Source organism: Spodoptera frugiperda, unplaced genomic scaffold, assembly GCF_023101765.2.
Source record: "Spodoptera frugiperda isolate SF20-4 unplaced genomic scaffold, AGI-APGP_CSIRO_Sfru_2.0 tig00001167_1, whole genome shotgun sequence".
In the NCBI taxonomy this organism is placed as follows: Eukaryota; Metazoa; Arthropoda; class Insecta; order Lepidoptera; family Noctuidae; genus Spodoptera; species Spodoptera frugiperda.
In genome coordinates, this window is record NW_026095724.1 from 126,813 (window position 1) to 146,274 (window position 19,462).

Below are 19,462 nucleotides of genomic sequence, written 5' to 3' on the forward strand. Positions count from 1 at the left end.
GCTGCTGGATCTTGAAAATGCAGATTCTTAAATCTAGGGTCTAAAAGCGTAGCAATAGCTGCATGGTCATTTAGTTCTATCATGCCGTACCTCCTTTTTAGCTCTCTCAATAAGACATCCTTACATTCTTTAACAATTGTGGAGTTAGGAGTAATATTATTCAGTTCCGTAGTTAAGCAATTAAGCATTGGTATAACTTTAGAAATTGTTATATATTTTTGGCCAGATGCTTCCCTTGTTACGTATTCAAAAGGTTTTAGTACAGCTGTAAGCTCATTTAGCGTTTCTATTTCCAGAGCACTTGGAAAATCTGGAGCTATGTGCTAAGCACGAAAACTATCGAGAAAGTGTTCGTATCGCAATCGAAAGAATTTTCTATGAGATTTGAACAGCGCCCCTACCGTGCGTAAAAGGAACTAAATGTCGCAAGCACGAATGTTTTTGACAACTATCGTATAGTAATCGTATCGTATTGCTATCGAAACCTAGAACATTTTGATACAAATTGGAAGCACGAACGAGCTTTTGACGTCCGGTAACGTAAATTTCGAAGGCTGGCTATCGAAACGACTCGAAACATTTGTCACTCAGAATTTGACGGTGAGAAAGGTACAACTAACATAAAAATATTATAGTAATTGTGAGATTTAGTTATTGTGAGCTTTTATAAAATGCCAAGACCGCCGTTGTATCAGCAAAGTACAACAAGTACTTTGCTTGCTGCTATTTTACTTGGAGAAGATGATTTAAGAGAAACTACGTAAGTACCTAACTATCCAAGTTATATTTTTTTCACTCACACAGAAAATAATACGAATTAACTAATTGTTACAGCGAAATCCGACGCCGAGCTATACTCAGAAAGTCGGTAAATCCAATGGATATTACCGACACTGAGTTTAAAAACAGGTACAGGCTGACTAAAGATGCTTTCAAGTTCCTTTGTGAACAATTAAAAGCAAAATCGAATTTGAAAGCAAGTTCAAGAGTCAGTTTTGAGCTTAAGGTAAGAATCTTGCCAATAAAGTAAATAGGTAATAGTGTACTAAATGGATGGAATAAAAGTTAAAACATAACATTTGTTCAATATCACATTTCCTTTCACTGTTATGAGTAAGTAGGTATGTAAGGGGAAGTAAGTCTATTACCATATACTGAGCATGGTTTTTGATTCTGTGCTGTTACTGATTTACATCAAATTATGTAAATAATTTATTAAATTATATATAATTTATAATAATGTTACAGGTTCTTAGTGCGCTATCCTTTTATGCCACTGGATCTTACCAGCGTTTGGTTGGCAATGCTAAGTATTTGGGCCAAACCACTGTAAGCAAATGTGTCAAAGAAGTGACTGAAGCACTTATATCCCCTAGGATATTAAACACTTTTATAAAATTCCCAAAGTCAAGACTTGAAAGAGATGCAGTAAAAAACAAGTTAGTATCACATGAACATTACCTATGTTAACACTGTAAATTGTTATTAATAAGAAAATAACTTGGTTTAAATAAACATTATTATATTTTAATTATAAGTTCCCATTACTGGTAGAATACTGCTTTTCATATTTTTATAGAAATATTTAAAAATGTACATAACAAGTGTAAAGGTAAATAAAGAGAATCAATTATGTATGTGTAATTGTTTTGTTGCAGATTTTTTTCCAAGTATGGCTTTCCTGGTGTGGTAGGATGTATTGATGGCTGCCACTTTCATATTTTTACACCAAACAAGGAGAGGGAACATTTGTTTTACTGCCGAAAACATTTCCATTCTCTGAATGTGCAAATGGTAAGTATGACTTAACCCTCACAACTAAGCAATAAGTAGGTACTTATGGCAAGGTTATGAAAATGAATTGAAAGATTTGTAATGATTTTGATTTCATTTTAGATTTGTGACAGTGACTGCCGGATATTAAATGTAAATGCCAAATATGGAGGAGCCACGCATGATGCCTTTATTTGGGATAACAGTGGAGCCAATAGCTACATGCAGGAGTTACACCGGAACCATGAACAAGTATGGTTGTTAGGTAAGTAGATAGACTTTCTACATAATTTTATGATAAGATGAAATCAATGAGCCGAGCCGGGGGTGAAACCGTAAGCAGTATATATTATGTTTTTTTAATAATATATGTATTTTTTTACAGGTGATTCTGGCTACCCTCAGCGACCATGGCTAATGACGCCCATTTTGGATGCGGTAGAGGGAACTCCTGCGTCCAAATATAATGTGGTGCACGGAAAAACCAGGGTTGTGGTCGAAAACACGTTTGGACGCCTGAAAAACCGGTGGCGATGCTTATCCAAAGACCGCACACTGCATTATACCCCTGAAAAATGTGCGAAAATCATAATGGCTTGTTGTGTCTTACACAATTTGGCTATTAATTTTAATGTACCTGAGCCACAATCAGAAGCAACCACAACAGTCCACCCACAAGGTTCACCTGATACCTCTACTGAGGCAAATCATGAAAATGAAAGAGGAGATGATTTGGTTAGGGGAAGGGCACTTCGCAACATTTTGGTTGCCAGAATAAATAGACTTCATACTTAATTCAAGTGTTTTATTGTTTTTCTACAAAAACCTCTTAATTAATAAAATGTATATATGTATAACTAACTTAACTACCTTAAAAACTAATTTAACCTAATCTTAACCCTTAAAATAAAATTATAAATACCTAATCTTCCTTTTTTTCTAAAAATTTTTTTAAAACATTCAGTGCCTCTTTCGTAATCTCCTGCCACTGAGCCTGTAAAGAGAGCTCTGCATCTCTCTGTCTTACCCTCTCTCGTATATCCATCTCTCTTATTCTTAACTCCTCTCGTTGCAAATCCAAACGCTCTTGTTCTATCATATCATATCTTTTCTCACGCTCTCTAGCATACTCTCTAGCATTCCTGTCATTCTCTACACACATTTTAATTAAACTAGCCTTGGACTTTTTCGCTGGTGGAGGCTTCCAGCTCTCTTCCTCGATTGGAGGATTGGTGGTTGGTGGTGTTGGTGGTGTTGGTGGAGGCACTGGCGAAGGGCAGGCTTCGTGGGGAACGGTGAAAGGTGGGAATACAGTTGGCTCGCTGCTGGTCCCAGGAATATTCCAATCTGTAAAAAGATAAACATAATACATCAAATATTAAAGGCTAAGGCAATGCTTACATGAACATATTGTCCGCTGTTGACTGTGAGTATGTTCACTGTCTGCCATATTATGGACACGGACTCTGTCTGCAGTATGCATTTTCACCAAGCTGACAATATGTTATGGTGTACAATGCGCTACATGTGCGAACAAAACAGAATATTTATTTATTTTATCCTTATCTTGTTCTTCAATTACTATGGTTGCAGTTAGAGCCTCTGTTCCATCACCATCTTCCACCTGTAATCAGATTTATATAATCATCAACTAATCAATATTAACTTAATAATTAGATAAAACTTAAATAATGTAATAAGCAAACCAAATTAAAGCCAGCTTCTTGCACTGCCATGCCAGTAGCCGCTTGCACTCCAACTATTTGCATGACCCTGTTTTCAAGGTCAGTCAAACATAATTGGAGTGCAGGCCCACCACCAGTGCCACTAGCTGCCCTGCTAATTTTCGCACACTTCTTTTTGCAGTTATTTTTGTAATCGCTCCAAACCTTAGCAAAATGGAAAAAAAAGAAAAATGAAGCAGAAGTTTCCAAGCAAAAACAGGAAATGTAACACAAACATATAGGTGCAAAGCGTGTAATAATAAAAATGTACGAGTAAACATACTTTTCTCCACTTTTCCTCAGACCTAGGTTCTCCCGAGCCTTCACAGTTTAATTTTGAGGTCAGCTCCTTCCATTTGGCCTGGATGTAACTGCGACCCCGGGGGCCGCCCGAGGGTTTAGACAAATCCCCATTCCTGACATTAGAAATTGAAACACATTAAATTATTTTCCAGCACAAACAAGGATCTAGTCAAACGAACATTTTGAATTTTTTTATTATAAATTTACTTACCTTTCCATGAATTCCACCATTATTTCATATTGGAGTTGACTTGTCCTCATTTTATACTTAAAGTTTTAAATGTAACAATCAAACAATATTTGTAAACAATGAACCGGCAAATGTCGGCGGTAATGTCAAATACAACGTTCGGAAATCATAAACAATTTTATGAAACTAAGTACTTAATTTTTTCATAGATAATGTCATGTTATATTTCTTTTAACTCGCTTTAAGAACTTTTTACACATAATTAATATTTATTTCATAAATATTATGTCATAAAACGTGTAGACAAAGGTGGAAATATATTTAAAATTTAATTTAGTTTTCAGACGAAATTTTTATGTTCAACAAGTCATTCAAATCGTTCACTTGGCTGCTTCTCTAGTTTACATTAGCATGACGTCACTATCGAATTGGATTCGAGCTCTCGATAGTTGAAAGAATAGGCTTCGTGCTGCCACACTCCGTTAACGTCTCATGACGTATCGTCATCTCGATACGTTTACATTACGAATGCGATAGTTATTCGTGCTTGGCACTCTACTATACTATCGATTACAATTTCTGAAATTATTTTTCGCAACTTTATGTTTCTATTAAAATGCGTCGGCGTAAAAAGAGATCTGTATGGGTTAAAGATTGGATTAAAAGAAGAGCGCAGCTAGGGGCATATAACCAATTGTTGTCTGAATTGAAAAACGAAGATCCAGAATGTTACAAAAACTTTCTTCGGATGAAACATGACGATTTTCAATATTTATGTAACAAGATTTCACCTGCTATTAAGAAGCAAGATACGAATATGAGACTAGCTATTAGTGTGGAAGAACGTTTGGCGATAACATTAAGATTTTTGGCGTCAGGTAAATATTTACTATCATATTTTTACACCATAAAATATCTATAACCACATTTTTAATGATAAATTTTATTCGTTACAGGAGATTCGTATCGATCGCTCTCATACCTATTTCGGGTACCACAACAGACTATCTCCAAAATAATACCAGAATGTTGCGATGCTATTCATAGATTTTTAAAACCAAATTACATGGAGGTAAGTAAATAAAAAAATATTTATATTTAAGTAATATTTTAATTTAGTTATTAATATGAAAAGTTTAAATTTGGTGAATCGACAAACTTATAAACTTATTACAAACTTTCGTACGTTACATTAGTGTCTTCCGAACTTTCCCAAGTCGCATTTGGCAGTGGAGTAAGGGGACCATAAGACTGTGAAGTAGATGGACGTGAATATTGATCGGCTTCATTCAATTCTTCCATGTCTAGAATGATACGTTGAATTTTACGTTTCAATTCTCTTTTACGGGCTTCTGACCTCATATTCCGTATCGCAGCAGCCACGAAATCACCAAAAATGGCAGCATCATCAGATTTGTCTAACACGCTTATCGCTCGCTCTAAAGCTTCGTCTTCCTTCTTTCGTTTTTTAGAGGTTCGTTGAGATCGAGAGAGGTTGTCGGAGTTTGGTGAAACTGTTGATTCCAAATTTTCGCTATTAGTAGGAGAATTCTGAAAATAATAATAATAAATGTTTATTTTAAAAACTATATTAATGCTCATAAAGTGGGTAAAATATTATTTATTTAATATTAAATGATAACTTTTATTAATTATTGTTTTGTATTACAGGTACCTTCATCAGAAGATTGCTGGAAAAAAAAATCAGAAGATTTTAAAAACAAATGGAATTTTCCAAATGCTATTGGAGCACTAGATGGAAAACACGTGGTCATAAAAGCACCCCAACATAGTGGGAGTCTGTACTATAATTATAAAGGTACATTCAGTATTGTGTTAATGGCATTAGTTGACGCTAATTACAAATTTATTTATGTAGACGTAGGATGCAATGGGAGGATCTCCGACGGAGGCGTGTTTGCAAATTGTTCACTTTCAAATGCTTTAAGCAACGGCAGCCTTAATATACCGCCACCAATGCCTCTTCCCGGTAGGGCTAAATATGTACCCTATGTCATTATAGCTGATGATGCTTTTCCATTGAAGCCTTATCTAATGAAACCTTTTCCTTTTCGTAACCAACCTGGACCTAATCGTGTTTATAACTACAGACTGTCGAGAGCTCGACGAGTGGTAGAAAATGCCTTTGGTTTACTTGCAAACAGATTTAGAATATTAAGGAAACCTATAGAACTATGTCCTGAAAAAGTTATAAAACTTGTAACTGCAATCTGCGTGTTGCATAACTTTCTCTTGGAACGGAGTTCACGGCATGTGTATGCACCACAAGGCTCCTTCGACGAGGAAATTGATGGTGTAGTAACTCCTGGCAGTTGGAGACAAGACCCCCCTCCGGATAATATATTGTTCTCAAACAGACCACTGGCATCCAACATGTCTAATGAAAGTAAAGAAATCCGTGAAGAATATAAAGAATATTTTGTATCTCCAGAAGGCGAAGTTAGCTGGCAGTACACATACATAAGTTGAAATTAACAATAAACCAATAAATAATAAAGACAACTTACCAAATTTTGTATTGTTTCATTTGCTGGTAAGGTACTCGGCATTAAAAATTGTAAACTTGTGAAGTAATCCCAAGTGCTTGCGTAATTTTCATCTGTGCCTTGGCCACTCTTCTTTTTTTTAAGTTTTCTCAGTTCGTTATTAAACTGCGTTCGTAAATTGTGCAGTTTTCTATTTATTTCTAATGCAGAAGTATTAAATTGTTCGGCCAGACTTTCTACCGCTGCTGCTTTCTTTACTCGATTTTTATAATCGGGATTTGATATTTGCCATAGCTCTGGCAGCGATTCATAATATAAAATCAATGATTTTATTTCCTCGGTTGACCAAGCTCGTGACGTCATTGGTCTAGCTAAAAATTTCGCGCAGGTTCGAAATTATCGACACTCGTTGCGGACAGCGCGTGCGTCCTGTCTCCACGGCAGCGACACTGACACTGAGCGACACCGTCATTACATGTGCAACTATGTGTCGCGGCGATGTACACACACAGACATTCGATGTATACACTTAGTGTCTGGTGTCTGGTGTCGTCGTGTATCCTTACCCTAATGCTATCTCCATCTACGAGTCGACGCTAGCAATCCCCGGGTTCCGAAATGCAAAAATATTAAAAAATACTTTTAGCACGATTGCGAACCGTTCCGATTACATTTTTATATGGGTAGGTGCGCTAAGGTTATCATTGTATACTTTGCAGACGATTTGAGCGCATTACAGAACAGGGGGAATGCGTCATCATTGCTACCATGTTTTTACTGCTTGAAATGTGGTTATGTGCGAAAAAAATAAACGGTTAAATAACTAAAAATACGTATTTTTAAAACAGTCATAACTTTTTTCTGAGTGAATATTTTTTTTTCATCTAGTAATCAAAATTGTATGGTATTTAGTCGACTTTAAGCTTACATAGCCCTCAATAGTGGTGGAAATTTGGACCACTTCTGCTCATTGTCTTTTAATTTTTAAATGTTGTTGCTTGAAATATTTAAAAAAATTAAGTTATTATGTTGGCTAAACTGTCACTTGTCTATAGAAATATTTTTTACGTCAACCAATCACAGTAGTAATAGATTTGAACGACTTGAAGTCGGCCATACCGCTTATGTTCCAACGTTGGTGCATAAGGCACGTCGGGTCCAAATCTCTTACGCACCACCGTGTGTGCATATGACACTCCATGGGTTAATGGGTAAAATGTTTGAAAGCAGTCAATTGAATGTGCCACCGAATAAACCTATAAACCAAAATACAGAACCTTTACCCTACACTATTGTGGCAGACGCGGCATTCCCACTAAAAACGTATTTATTAAAACCGTATTTATTAAAGCTAAATTAGTTAACAATAATCCAAATAAAATATTTAATTATCGCTTATCACGTGCTCGCCGTACTGTAGAGAATGCATTTGGAATATTACGAGCTAGATTTAGAGTGTTTCAGGGACCTTTACAAGTACAACCAAACATGGCGGACAAGATCGTACTTGCTGCCTGCTGCCTTCATAACTTTTTGACCCAAGACACACAGGAAACACAGGCTTATTCCACTTTTCCCCGTTGGATGATCCCCATTGATGGGGATTAGTGAACTTTTTGTTCACTATTCCCCGTTGACCCAAAATTTTTATTTAATGGGGATAAGTGAACTAAAAAGTTCAATAATCCCCATTAGGTAGGTACGTCAAAAAAATAAAATATATGAATCATGTTACATTTATTAATTAAAAATATAACTTTCTTATACCTAATAAAATCACAGATTGTACAATTATTAATTTAAAATAAAAAATATAACTTTCTTATACCTAGTAAAATCACAGATTGTACAGTTATTAATTTAAAATAAAAAATATAACTTTCTTATACCTAGTAAAATCACAGATTGTACAATTATTAATTTAAAATAAAAAATATAACTTTCTTATACCTAATAAAGTCACAGATTGTTACAATCATTAATTTAAAATTGTAGCATGAAAATATTTCTTTCTTATACCTTGTAAAATCACAGATTGTACAATTATTAATTTAAAATAAAAAAAATAACTTTCTTATACCTAGTAAAATCACAGATTGTTACAATCATTAATTTAAAATTGTAGCATGAAAATATTTCTCTCTTATACCTTGTAAAATCAAAGATTACACTCACTTAAGTTTTTCTAAACAGTGCCCAATCGTAATTTCATTATTAATGAGTTCCATTTGGACCTCCTGTATATAATTATCGCGATTGATGCTTTTTTTGTTTTTTCCGCTATACCTTTATTTTCAGAAACCCCCAATGCAAGAACTTCGTAATACGATGCATCTTCAGCCAACGCTGTGAGGAGTTTCATAATGTTGGGTTTCTTTATTTTCACACGCTTTTTTATTTTATTATTCCATGCTTCGACTAAATTCGTAGTGCGATGAGTCTGTCCAAATACACACCACGTTTTAATAAAATCATCTTGTAGCCATTGTCTGAGCATGTAATTTCTAAACTCCTTGCTATTATCATCATCAGGGCTTTGAGAGGCAACATAAAACCAACCCGCAATGATTTTATCTGATGGTAACAAAGCCAAAGCAGTGCTAAGTGCAACTTGTCTTCTGGTTAATTTATCTTTTGTTAGTTTGAGTTGTTTTCCTTTTTTCCATATTGCCTGGGTGAAATGGAAATAACAGCCGCTAATAGATATATTTACAAAAACATTTCGCATTGCGTTCATCGGAGCCACTTCATAGTCACATTTAAATATTTCTGGATTCCAATCAGGTAATGCAGATTTTAGCATACTAAATAAAATTTCATGTTTGTTGATTTTTATGGCTCATGAGGGCATAAACAAGTGGCACAATGTTTATGTGTTTTTCTGTACTGCCCAAATCCCCATGAATGGTGTAGAGTTGGTAAAAGAGAGATGGACAGATCCAAAACGTTCCATCACCCAAGAACATCTTCAAATTTTTCATTTGATGTCGGGCAAATTCAGAGCAAAAAGCTATTACACGGATACCACTGTCATTGTAGTCTGCTAAAATAAATTCCTGATGAGCTGGAGGTACTTTAACTTCTTCAACATTTTTGAACTCAATTTTACTTACTTCAAATGCTGCATTTCTGTGTTTATATAATGTTGTTTTGATAGACTTCAGGGCAGGGAATTCTTTTATTTTGTCAATTCCGGTATCTTTTAGTGAGCTCACAGCCGCGTTGTAAGCAGTGGGAATAGCAGGTGCTTCTGGATCCGCAAGTGTAGTTTTTAGTTTGAATAACCTCAAGGTAACTTCATTTCGCGCAAAATCAGGTTCACAAACATTGTGTCGTTTCTCAGCTACAACTTGATTGTCCTGTAAAATTAAGTAATAATAATTAATTACTTTACATTATTTTTAAGTAAACAATATTGCACTTACATAGAATACAAAATTAAATAGGCTATTTAACAACCTTTAAAACTTATAACAAATTGTTGTTATCCTATCAGAATAGTTCAACAAAACATATTTCACTTTATGCTTAACTAAAATATGTAATAATAATTAAATATATACAATTCACTTCAGCTACACTCTTTTACACTAGGTGTAATAGACTTGTTTGACAAAAGAATGACGTCACACGTGCCGCCATGACAGAAACAGTGTTTAAACTTTAACGTTGATTTTAAAATTTTGATATTGATAAACGTGATATTGATAACACACATAACCTGAGTTATTATTGTCATTATTAATCACAAAATATAATAAGTAACTTACCATGACAGTGATGGATCCGGCACATTTACTTTGTTTTCTTGTGGTACACTCCCACAAAACTTCACCATTTTTATATTTGCATTTTTTACTGTATTGATGTCCGGCCCGGAGAAGTATGGTAGCTTTACCTTTTTTAACGTACTCTAAACAAACGTCAGTTGAACTACCAGCCATTTCCTTTATTTATTCCTATATTAAATTAATAACTGCGAACTGATAAGAACTGCACGCTTGAACTACACTACACACTACTAACCCTTAACGACTACGAAACAAAAACAAAAGATGGGTCGACCAATCACATACGAGCTAACTCGCACCCCGCTCCGCCACCGCCTTGCGCGCGCGCCTCTAGAAAATGAGCATCTTTTACAGTATTGTGTATCTTATTAGATAATTAGATATAAGGTCTTATTCCCAAACATCGTTAGAACAATTTCGTTGGGGCAACAATCTGTTTTTCGTTCTAATAAAATCGTAAAGTAGGTATGTAGGTATTTTAAAATTTTGTTCTTACCTTATAAAAATAAAAGTACATGACTCATATATTTTATTTTATTATTGTTTTTATTTAACGTACCTAATTAGAAAAACTTAAGTGATTGTAATCTTTGATTTTACAAGGTATAAGAAAGTTACATTTTTTATTTTAAATTAATAATTGTACAATCTGTGATTTTATTAGGTATAAGAAAGTTATATTTTTAATTAATAAATGTAACATGATTCATATATTTTATTTTTTTAACGTACCTACCTAATGGGGATTATTGAACTTTTTAGTTCACTTATCCCCATTAAATAAAAATTTTGGGTCAACGGGGAATAGTGAACAAAAAGTTCACTAATCCCCATCAATGGGGATCATCCAACGGGGAAAAGTGGAATAAGCCGAAACACAAGAAACTTTGATGGATGAAAGCGAGGTGAGCGACGGTAATGGCTTAATAGACATCGAACCGTTAAATAGAAATCCATCTCAAGAAGCTATTCAAGTTCGTGAAGCATATAAAACATATTTTGTAAGTCCCCAGGGGCAAGTTCCTTGGCAAATGCAAGCTATTACACAAGGTAGAACACAGTTTAATTAAATAAAGCGGTCTAGTACTTACGGGGTTGTTTAATTTTTTCTCCTATCTCCTCCCAAACAGATGCTCTAATGGATTGGTCCCTGTATTCTTTACATTTGGTGTCATAAATCACTTTATATTGTCGTACTATTTCTATCAAGTCGTCCTAATTCATTCACAATTCGTCAAATTCTCTTCTAAAACTTTAAATCGAGTGGATAATCAAACGTAAATAAAAACGCACGTGTCTAGCTCTGACGCGTCATAACGCAATACTGTCGCGTGCACACTTGTCTGATGCGACGTCAGGCGGTCGCTCCACCACCCCTCTGATGCGATCGGAATCTCGTCTGATGCGTCGCATCAGAAGCCATCACAACAGATTGCGACACACAAATATAAATCTCACCATACTAAATGTATGAAACCGATACTATTCTGATGCGTCACAACACAATACGTCAGACAAATGTAAATCCGGCTTTATTTGCATGTCAAAGAATGTTTAGTTTTTTTGCATCTGCTGAGTTCCCCTTGCATTTTTGCAACCAACCGTTTTGTACAGTTCTATTTCAGACTGATCTTGATTACCTGAAAACAAATAATAGGTATTAAAATTTGACTAATATTTTTTTCACCCCTATAGTTACATGTATGGCACATAATTGTGTTTAATAAGAATTATGTACTGCTCTTAAGGCTCTGTCTAACAACCTTAGTACAGCAGGTAAATTACCTGAAATTCAGGATCTATGCCTGCTTATTCATGATGAGATAACAGATAGTTATACGATTGTTAGGGCTCCAACACACAGTGCCGGTGGCCCTGCCACCGGGCAATACATAGTCGTAACCGTATTGCCGGCGGCATTGTCGCTGACACTGTGTGAAGTAGGGTAAACAGTACAATGATTGGCACTCTAAGCTGACCTTAACAAATTAAAGCTTAATTATCGTGAATAAACGATAGTTTCTTTATTTTTTATTGTTTTAACGGGAAGTAAGAAATATAGGGATCAATAAAATACCACATTGAATCTAAAATAATATGTTTTATTAACTTAAAAATCTAATTAAACTTATTTTTACGTAATGTTGTAGTCATTGGCACTTGAGCATAGAGATTGGCACTATAAATTATATATAATCATTGGATTTATTCCATTCTAATACCAAAAACTAATACCACTGGTATTTGTTTTAACTCATATTTTTTTTCTATTCCGAACCGATACCATTGTTTAAACTAATACCAAAACAAGTTCAAAGATATAAGGTACAGTCAGTAAAAATGTTTTGTATGTAAATATAAGACCTTTAATTGAAAAAAAAAAACAGATAACTCCAAAAAAACAAATTATGTTAGCAAACGTCTTGTTCAATGATAAAATATCACTTAAATAATCAACTTCAATATAATTTTAGTTCCTCTCTATACCTGTATAATATTTTTTTTTGCAAAAACATCAAACGGGAAGAATTTACTTACAATCTAAAAATTACAAAATATCTCAAAAAATTAACTCTTAATTGGACGTAAATAAACGGAAAGGATCCATACCAGTACCACACAGAGATAGAGAGAGAGAGAGAGACACCATTTCGAGATATTCAATTTTTAAGTTCAAATCGTGTTTCTTCTTTAATTCTTTACTTTAACTTTCTGAAGTTGGTTTTAACTAATGGATAAACACATATATTTTTATTTTATTGGTATCTAGTTCTATCATGACATATTTTTTGAGATATTAGCTAAAATATGACAATGGATCCTTTTCGTTAAAATACTATTTCTTTTTAAATAAAACTTCGTTATATAGTAATATATCTTTTATTTTCAATCACAACTAGGTACCGTCATTTACTATTTTACTTAGAAAGTAGGTAAAATAAATCTTGGAAGAAAAAAATAAAATCAGTATTTTTATCAAAAGGCATGAATGACTAGTAAAAACAATAGACATTACAAAAATCAAATAAAATATTCTTAAAATTAAGTAAACCCTGTATTGTTTGCTTAAACTTAATCATCAATCTCATCTTCAATAGGAAAATCAATCCCATCCCCATATCCATCAACATCATCCCTAATATTTTTATTTCCTTTGAGTGATTTATAAAAAGCTATACAGTCTTTTGGTATTAAATCAAACATTGATTTGAGGTCATCTAATTTAACCTGCGGAATCTCTTTACCATTGGGCCATAACAATGTTAAATCTTTATCCGAAATTTCTAAAGATATTTTCTTAGCTCTTTTTTCGATATTCAGCTCCTGAAACTCTACACTTTCTGTTGTTTTCATAAATATAGAGTACGGTTTTTCTTTTTCGATCAATATTTCTTTAGTTTTTAGCCAATTAATTTTTTTCTTATTAACACAAACTTTTCTGTTAACTAATTTTTTTTTTATTTTATTGGTGCTTAGAAAATCTTCGGTCTTCATTCTATAAACTTCTAATGGTTTCTTTTTCTTGCAGCTTTTCATAACATTGATGTACTTCAGCGGTATAAATTCTATCATGGTATTTCAGTTGACTTTCGATTTTGGAAAAGTCGGTATCGTTAGGAAGAAACGTGTGGCCTGATTCCAAATACTTTAATCTTATAGTTCTGAGAGTTGCGTGGGAACTTAGCACGGATTTCATCATTAGAACTATTTTTATGTTTCGGTTTTGTTCCCCACAGCAATCGCTCCACAATACCAGATCGACCGCTCCTAAGTATATTGAGTCAACTAACATTGGACTAATTTTACAGGAGAGCGATTTTAAGGCAAATCGTTAATATTATTGTGAAATCAAACTTATTGAAAACGTTGTATATGTTTTTTTAATAAAGAATGGAAGCACTTTTTATGGTATAAAATGGTTTTCCTATATTTTGTGTCTAAATGCCATTTTTTGTAGTTAGCTGGGTATACGCTGTCCGGACTCAGTTGGTAAATGGTTTAACTACCAGTTACCTTCATATACATTGTACATCGATATCCATGGTTTCCAGCAGAATATTACGTAACATGATTGTATTTTTATTAAATTTATATTAGTATTGAGCGCTCAAGGTATTTTTGCTGTGCTTAAATATACAATGATGAAATTACATCAGTTGACCCGGTATACTAGGAAAGGACTCTTATGTTGTTAGCATTTAGAAATTCAACGTATACTGGACTGACATTATCTGTATAACGAGATACTCACTTTATATCGAATATTAGATTAACAGTACATAGTAAACATAGAATGACTAAAATCAGCTATGATAATAATTTGAATTATACTAATAAAAACCAGTGAAAATTACTTAGAACGTTAGAAAATGTCAGTTTGAAGATAATTGACAGCTCATAGCCTGTCCTAGATAAAATAAGATTAAGGAGTGCAGTCATAAATAAAAAGACAACTATTTAAATGAATCACAATATTATATTTCTCGCTATAATTAAGTAGGAACATGCTTTCATCAGCTAGCCTCAATTAAGGGCTTATATTATTATGAACAAAATAAAAAAAAACAAATTATTAACATTAATAGGGTTCTTATCATGAAAAAAACAAAACAATCAAATAGGATTAAAACTGAAAACAAGTACTTCTCTTGTAGGTTCATCAAAGTAATTAGAAATAAAAATCAATTATGTTTAATTATTATGTACGTTAAACAATATTCATAAAAGTAATAGAAATTTTAAAGAATAACATGATACAACATTATTTGTGTTTTATCATAATCTAGCCAATATTAAAGGCTGATCTTACAAAAATTAACAACAAGAAATATAAAAACAAAACAAATAACAAGAATAATAACTGAAAACAAGTACTTCTTTAGTGGGTTTATCAAAGTAATTACAAATAAAAATCACAATGTTCAATACTTTAAACAATATTCATAAAAATAATAGACATTTGAAAGAATATGACTATGTACTTATCGCTATAACTAAATAGGAACATGTTTTAATTATTAGGACGTAGCCTCATTTTGGTTAGTCAAAATAATTAAAACGGAAATCACAATTAAATCACAGGGTAAAAATTAAACAATATAAAAATAAAAAAAACATCTAAAAGGTTAACATTAAAAAAAACAAAATAGAAATCAGTCAGTATCGCTGTCATCTACTACTACATTCGAGTTAGTTGCAGTCAGATTATTAAAAAATAAATGATATTCCCTTGGAATAACCAGCGTCATACAAAGATCCATCAAGTCTTTATGCTTATTTTTATCAATAGGAATAGGTGCATCATAGGCTAAAGGAATGTTATCAATATTAATATGTGTCTCTTTTCGGTTACGCGTAACTTTGGCTTTTTTTAAACAATCTATCCACTGGTAATCATCATCTCGGTAACTCGTTTTATAAAATATCTTAAATGGATGGCTTGCCTTAACTACTATTTGTGTTACCTTATTCCAAGGCATTCTAGATCCGTCATTAGTAGTTATCCAGTTGCTCATGCTTTTAATCTGAGATTTAAAGTCTTTAATTAATTCCTGAGACACTTCAACAACATTGTAAGGATTTTCATCACTTTTGGCAAATCTAAAAGCTGTATACCATTGATCGGGAGTATAAAGTAGTTTGTCTTTTGTCTGTCTTTCAATTAAGGCGTGCATACTGTCACCTTCGTTTGGTGTGTGACTCACGACGAGAAATCGATGGCTTATATCTATATTAAACTTCGAACTAGCCAACATATACATTAAGAAAACAATTCTGTTACGGTTTTGGCCTCCGCAGTTGTCTGACCAGAACCGGTAATCTTTGATACCTTCAACGACCGTTTCTTCTATGAACTTATATACACAGCTGGCTATTTCATTAGCACCTCTCCTTGCAGTCTGTTGGTGCCATGAAAAACAATAACCTTTTCGAGATCCCAGATTAAATACCGTGAAATTATATAAAGAAAGTTTACGTTTATAATAAAATGTACTCACATTACCATGAGGCACATTTAGGCACTTTTGAAGATCAAAAGCTGCTGTGAGGATCTCATTATTTTGTAAAGCAGAGTCTTTATCTTCCATTTTCATTTTTCTAGCCTTTTCTTTTTCCCTTAAATGCTCTTCATGCTTCTCCTTATCTGTCTGTGTAATTTGGTTGTTATTTTCATAAATGTGACATTGTTCACAAACATCTTTTTTAGGTTTATGAAAGCCTATATTTAAATATTTATTAATTATATCGCGGTACTGTCTCACACTAGTCACTTTTGAAGCATATTCATTCGCATCAAACCATTCTCTGTATAACTTATACATTTTTGGAAAAGATAAAGAGCCTTCAAGATATTTCTTACTCGAATTTTGGCGCGTGTAGTGAGATGGTACAGGAGCAAATGCTTCGACGTGATCGATAACACTGCGAACCATATCATCATCAACAGTCTTTGGATGGTTGGTATGTCTACCGCGTTGATCTAATTCAATAAATCCATTACCATTCTCAGACTTTTGTATTGCTGTATAAACAAAATTAAAACTTATAGACAGAGTTCTTAAAAACATAGTTTTGCAAACTGATATTTTTTTAGCCTCAATCGCATCATCTTTTGGGCCACACGGAAGGTAATAAGAAATAGAATAAATACGTTTTGACTCCGACAATTTGTTGGACAAGGTGGTTTCATAATCCTTTTATCATGGTTTCTTCCGTTTCTACTGACGTATTCCAAACCTCTATTAACATTATACTTTCTCTCCTGATCCTTCCATTTCTTTTCAAAACGTTCTCTTAGGCGACCTTTATCTCTTTTACGAGCGGAACTCCTCTTACGGCAATTGACGATGTTAGACGGTGAGTATGTAATATCATTAATGTCAGATGCAGGTGTGGCGACCGCAGGACTTTCAATGAACTCGAAGTTAGTAGGTGATGGGGCAAAAGAATTATACTCTGATGGTACTGGCGTAATATCACAATCATTTTCAATGCTGTTAATATGGATGGGCGAATTTCCTGGAGTGTTCTCTATGATTGATGGCGATTGGTCTCTTAATTGATGTCTATTGTTAGTATCCGATACCAAAGGTGATGAGCAAGGAATATCGTCCGGAAAAAGCATTGAAGCGTTAGAAGGGATATTTTGCAACAAATCCCTAGTATCATTCAAATCAACATCATCAAGTATTGATAGTTCATTTTCTGTAAAATTTGCACCAGGTGGCAATGGAGACTCTAAAACAAATAGTTAAAATTATAGAACAAAACCAAGATTTTTTTATGAAACGACCCAGCAACAGAAATCCAACTCCGCCTTCTCAAAATACAAAAGCAAATATTCCTATAATTAATTTTGCAAAATAATTTTGAAAAAATATTATCATACTAGCTGTTCCCATCGGTTTTACCCGCGCTGTACCCGTTCCCGTGGGAAATTCGGGATAAAAACTATCCTTTGTGTTAATCCAAGTAACCCTCTACGTGTTTGTCAAATTTCCTGAAAATCGGTTCAGTAGTTTTTGCGTGAAGAGGTAACAAACAAACATACAAACTTTCGTATTTATAATATTAGTAGAACAAGGACTATTATTAACAATAAAATAAAAAATAAAGTAGTACATTGTTACATCCAGATGAGTCAAGTGTTATTATTATAAAATTTGTTCGACGTATACTGATCTAACTGTAGTTGTATCAGTTTACGTAGTACTAAGAAGTTTAATAAAAAAATATCAATCTTAAGAGATAAAATTACACCTTACAAACATAAATAAACATAACTTACCATCGTTATCCCTGTTTTGCATTATATCATTGATTTCTGTGTTATTGTCTATCGATTCTTTGGTGTTGTTCACATTGTCATTAATCAAATTAATAATTCTTCGTGCTCTATTTGAATGCATTATGAATTAACATTAATTAAATAGATAACATTAAAAGAAACGGCAAACATAAATTGTCTTTTTTCACTTTTAACGAAACATAAAAACAAAACCAAAATTACGTGCGCGCACGCCCTCGTTCGTCGTACACTGAGCCGGAATGAACTTGTCTCAACGCGTCCCCCCGCGCGTCCCGCGTACAGTGGTACGATGTTAGTTGGATTTGTATACAGTGTACGATATTAATTGATGTAGTAGTTGATTTAGTATACGTGATATTATCTCAGTAATTATTATTATTTTGCTAGTTTTTTTTTCACGAGCATAAAGATCTTGCTTTTCTATGTGCAAAAATGCAATAAAACTAAAATACCTAAATTTGTTAGTTGACTCAATATACTTAGGAGCAGTCGAGATGTTCTTTGGGACCCATTTTGTTTGGTCTTTCAGAAACGTTATTCACTATATATAATAACTGAGCTTCATAAGACCCCAAATTAATATATCTTTCGAATTCTTCTTGTCGTTTTTCCTTCCCAATAAAGTTGAAACACTTTTTGTTACAATGACAGGCATAATCTTTGAATATTTTTGGCTCAATAAGCTTTTTGTTGTTGTGGTAAGGCAAGTTCGCATATTTTCTTTGTTTTCTTTCTGCAATAGTGTGATCTTTGTAAAGACGTTTTCGTCCCCTTCTGGGACGACCACGTAGAATTTCTGGGTTATTTTGATAAGACTATGTTTCTATCTCTTCTACGATGTTATATTCCGCTGCTTCATTAGTATTTATATTGGTAATATCACATAGAATTTCAGGATTATTTTCAATATTATGCATTTCTATCTCAATATTCTCAATGTCACTTTCCGCTACCTCAATAACATCAATATTGGTAATTGAGTTCTGGAATGAATTATTATTAATAGTGTCACAGTTAGTGCCTTGATTTATTCGACAAACTTGCTTGTCTTGATTGTTCTTATGCACCATAGCTACAACTTTATTTTTTTAGATTTTCGTGTTAATTTTTCGGTATCACTATTTTCTTTGCTATCTGGTATGTAATCCGAATCAGTATCTGCACTGAAATCACTGTCTTGTTCATTTTCTATCATATTTCGAACTGCATATCTTTCTTCTTCTTTTTCTACGTCTTTTGAATAATCTACTTTTGGCGATAAAATTGTGTCATCACTCAATATTTGCAATAGATCTAGAGTATCTGGAGACATACTCCGTAGAGGAGACGATGTTTCTTTTCTACCTAGCAATATAAAAATAATC

General features: G+C 33.5%; 4 protein-coding genes across 4 annotated transcripts; 2 read left to right on the plus strand and 2 right to left on the minus strand.

Annotated features, from left to right (window-relative positions):
• Positions 1-615: 615 nt before the first annotated feature.
• Positions 616-2,568, plus strand: LOC118281398 (putative nuclease HARBI1). Its single transcript, XM_035601972.2, has 6 exons — positions 616-760; positions 835-1,006; positions 1,249-1,439; positions 1,659-1,794; positions 1,897-2,038; positions 2,159-2,568. The coding sequence occupies exons 1-6, from the start codon at positions 672-674 to the stop codon at positions 2,566-2,568; spliced, it is 1,140 nt and encodes a 379-aa protein (XP_035457865.2). The 5' UTR covers positions 616-671.
• On the minus strand, positions 2,564-4,127 carry LOC118264216 (uncharacterized). Its single transcript, XM_050707632.1, is given in 4 exon segments — positions 2,564-3,120; positions 3,398-3,662; positions 3,781-3,913; positions 4,012-4,127. Coding segments are annotated over 4 exon segments (873 nt in total). The 5' UTR covers positions 4,062-4,127; the 3' UTR covers positions 2,564-2,695.
• Positions 4,128-4,600: 473 nt separating this feature from the next.
• Positions 4,601-6,523, plus strand: LOC118264220 (uncharacterized). Its single transcript, XM_035576659.2, has 3 exons — positions 4,601-4,868; positions 4,947-5,062; positions 5,662-6,523. The coding sequence occupies exons 1-3, from the start codon at positions 4,607-4,609 to the stop codon at positions 6,478-6,480; spliced, it is 1,197 nt and encodes a 398-aa protein (XP_035432552.2). The 5' UTR covers positions 4,601-4,606; the 3' UTR covers positions 6,481-6,523.
• LOC126912992 (uncharacterized) lies at positions 5,071-7,900 on the minus strand. Its single transcript, XM_050707631.1, has 2 exons — positions 6,519-7,900; positions 5,071-5,541 (listed from the first exon to the last, which is right to left on the minus strand). The coding sequence occupies exons 1-2, from the start codon at positions 6,858-6,860 to the stop codon at positions 5,161-5,163; spliced, it is 723 nt and encodes a 240-aa protein (XP_050563588.1). The 5' UTR covers positions 6,861-7,900; the 3' UTR covers positions 5,071-5,160.
• Positions 7,901-19,462: the final 11,562 nt, after the last annotated feature.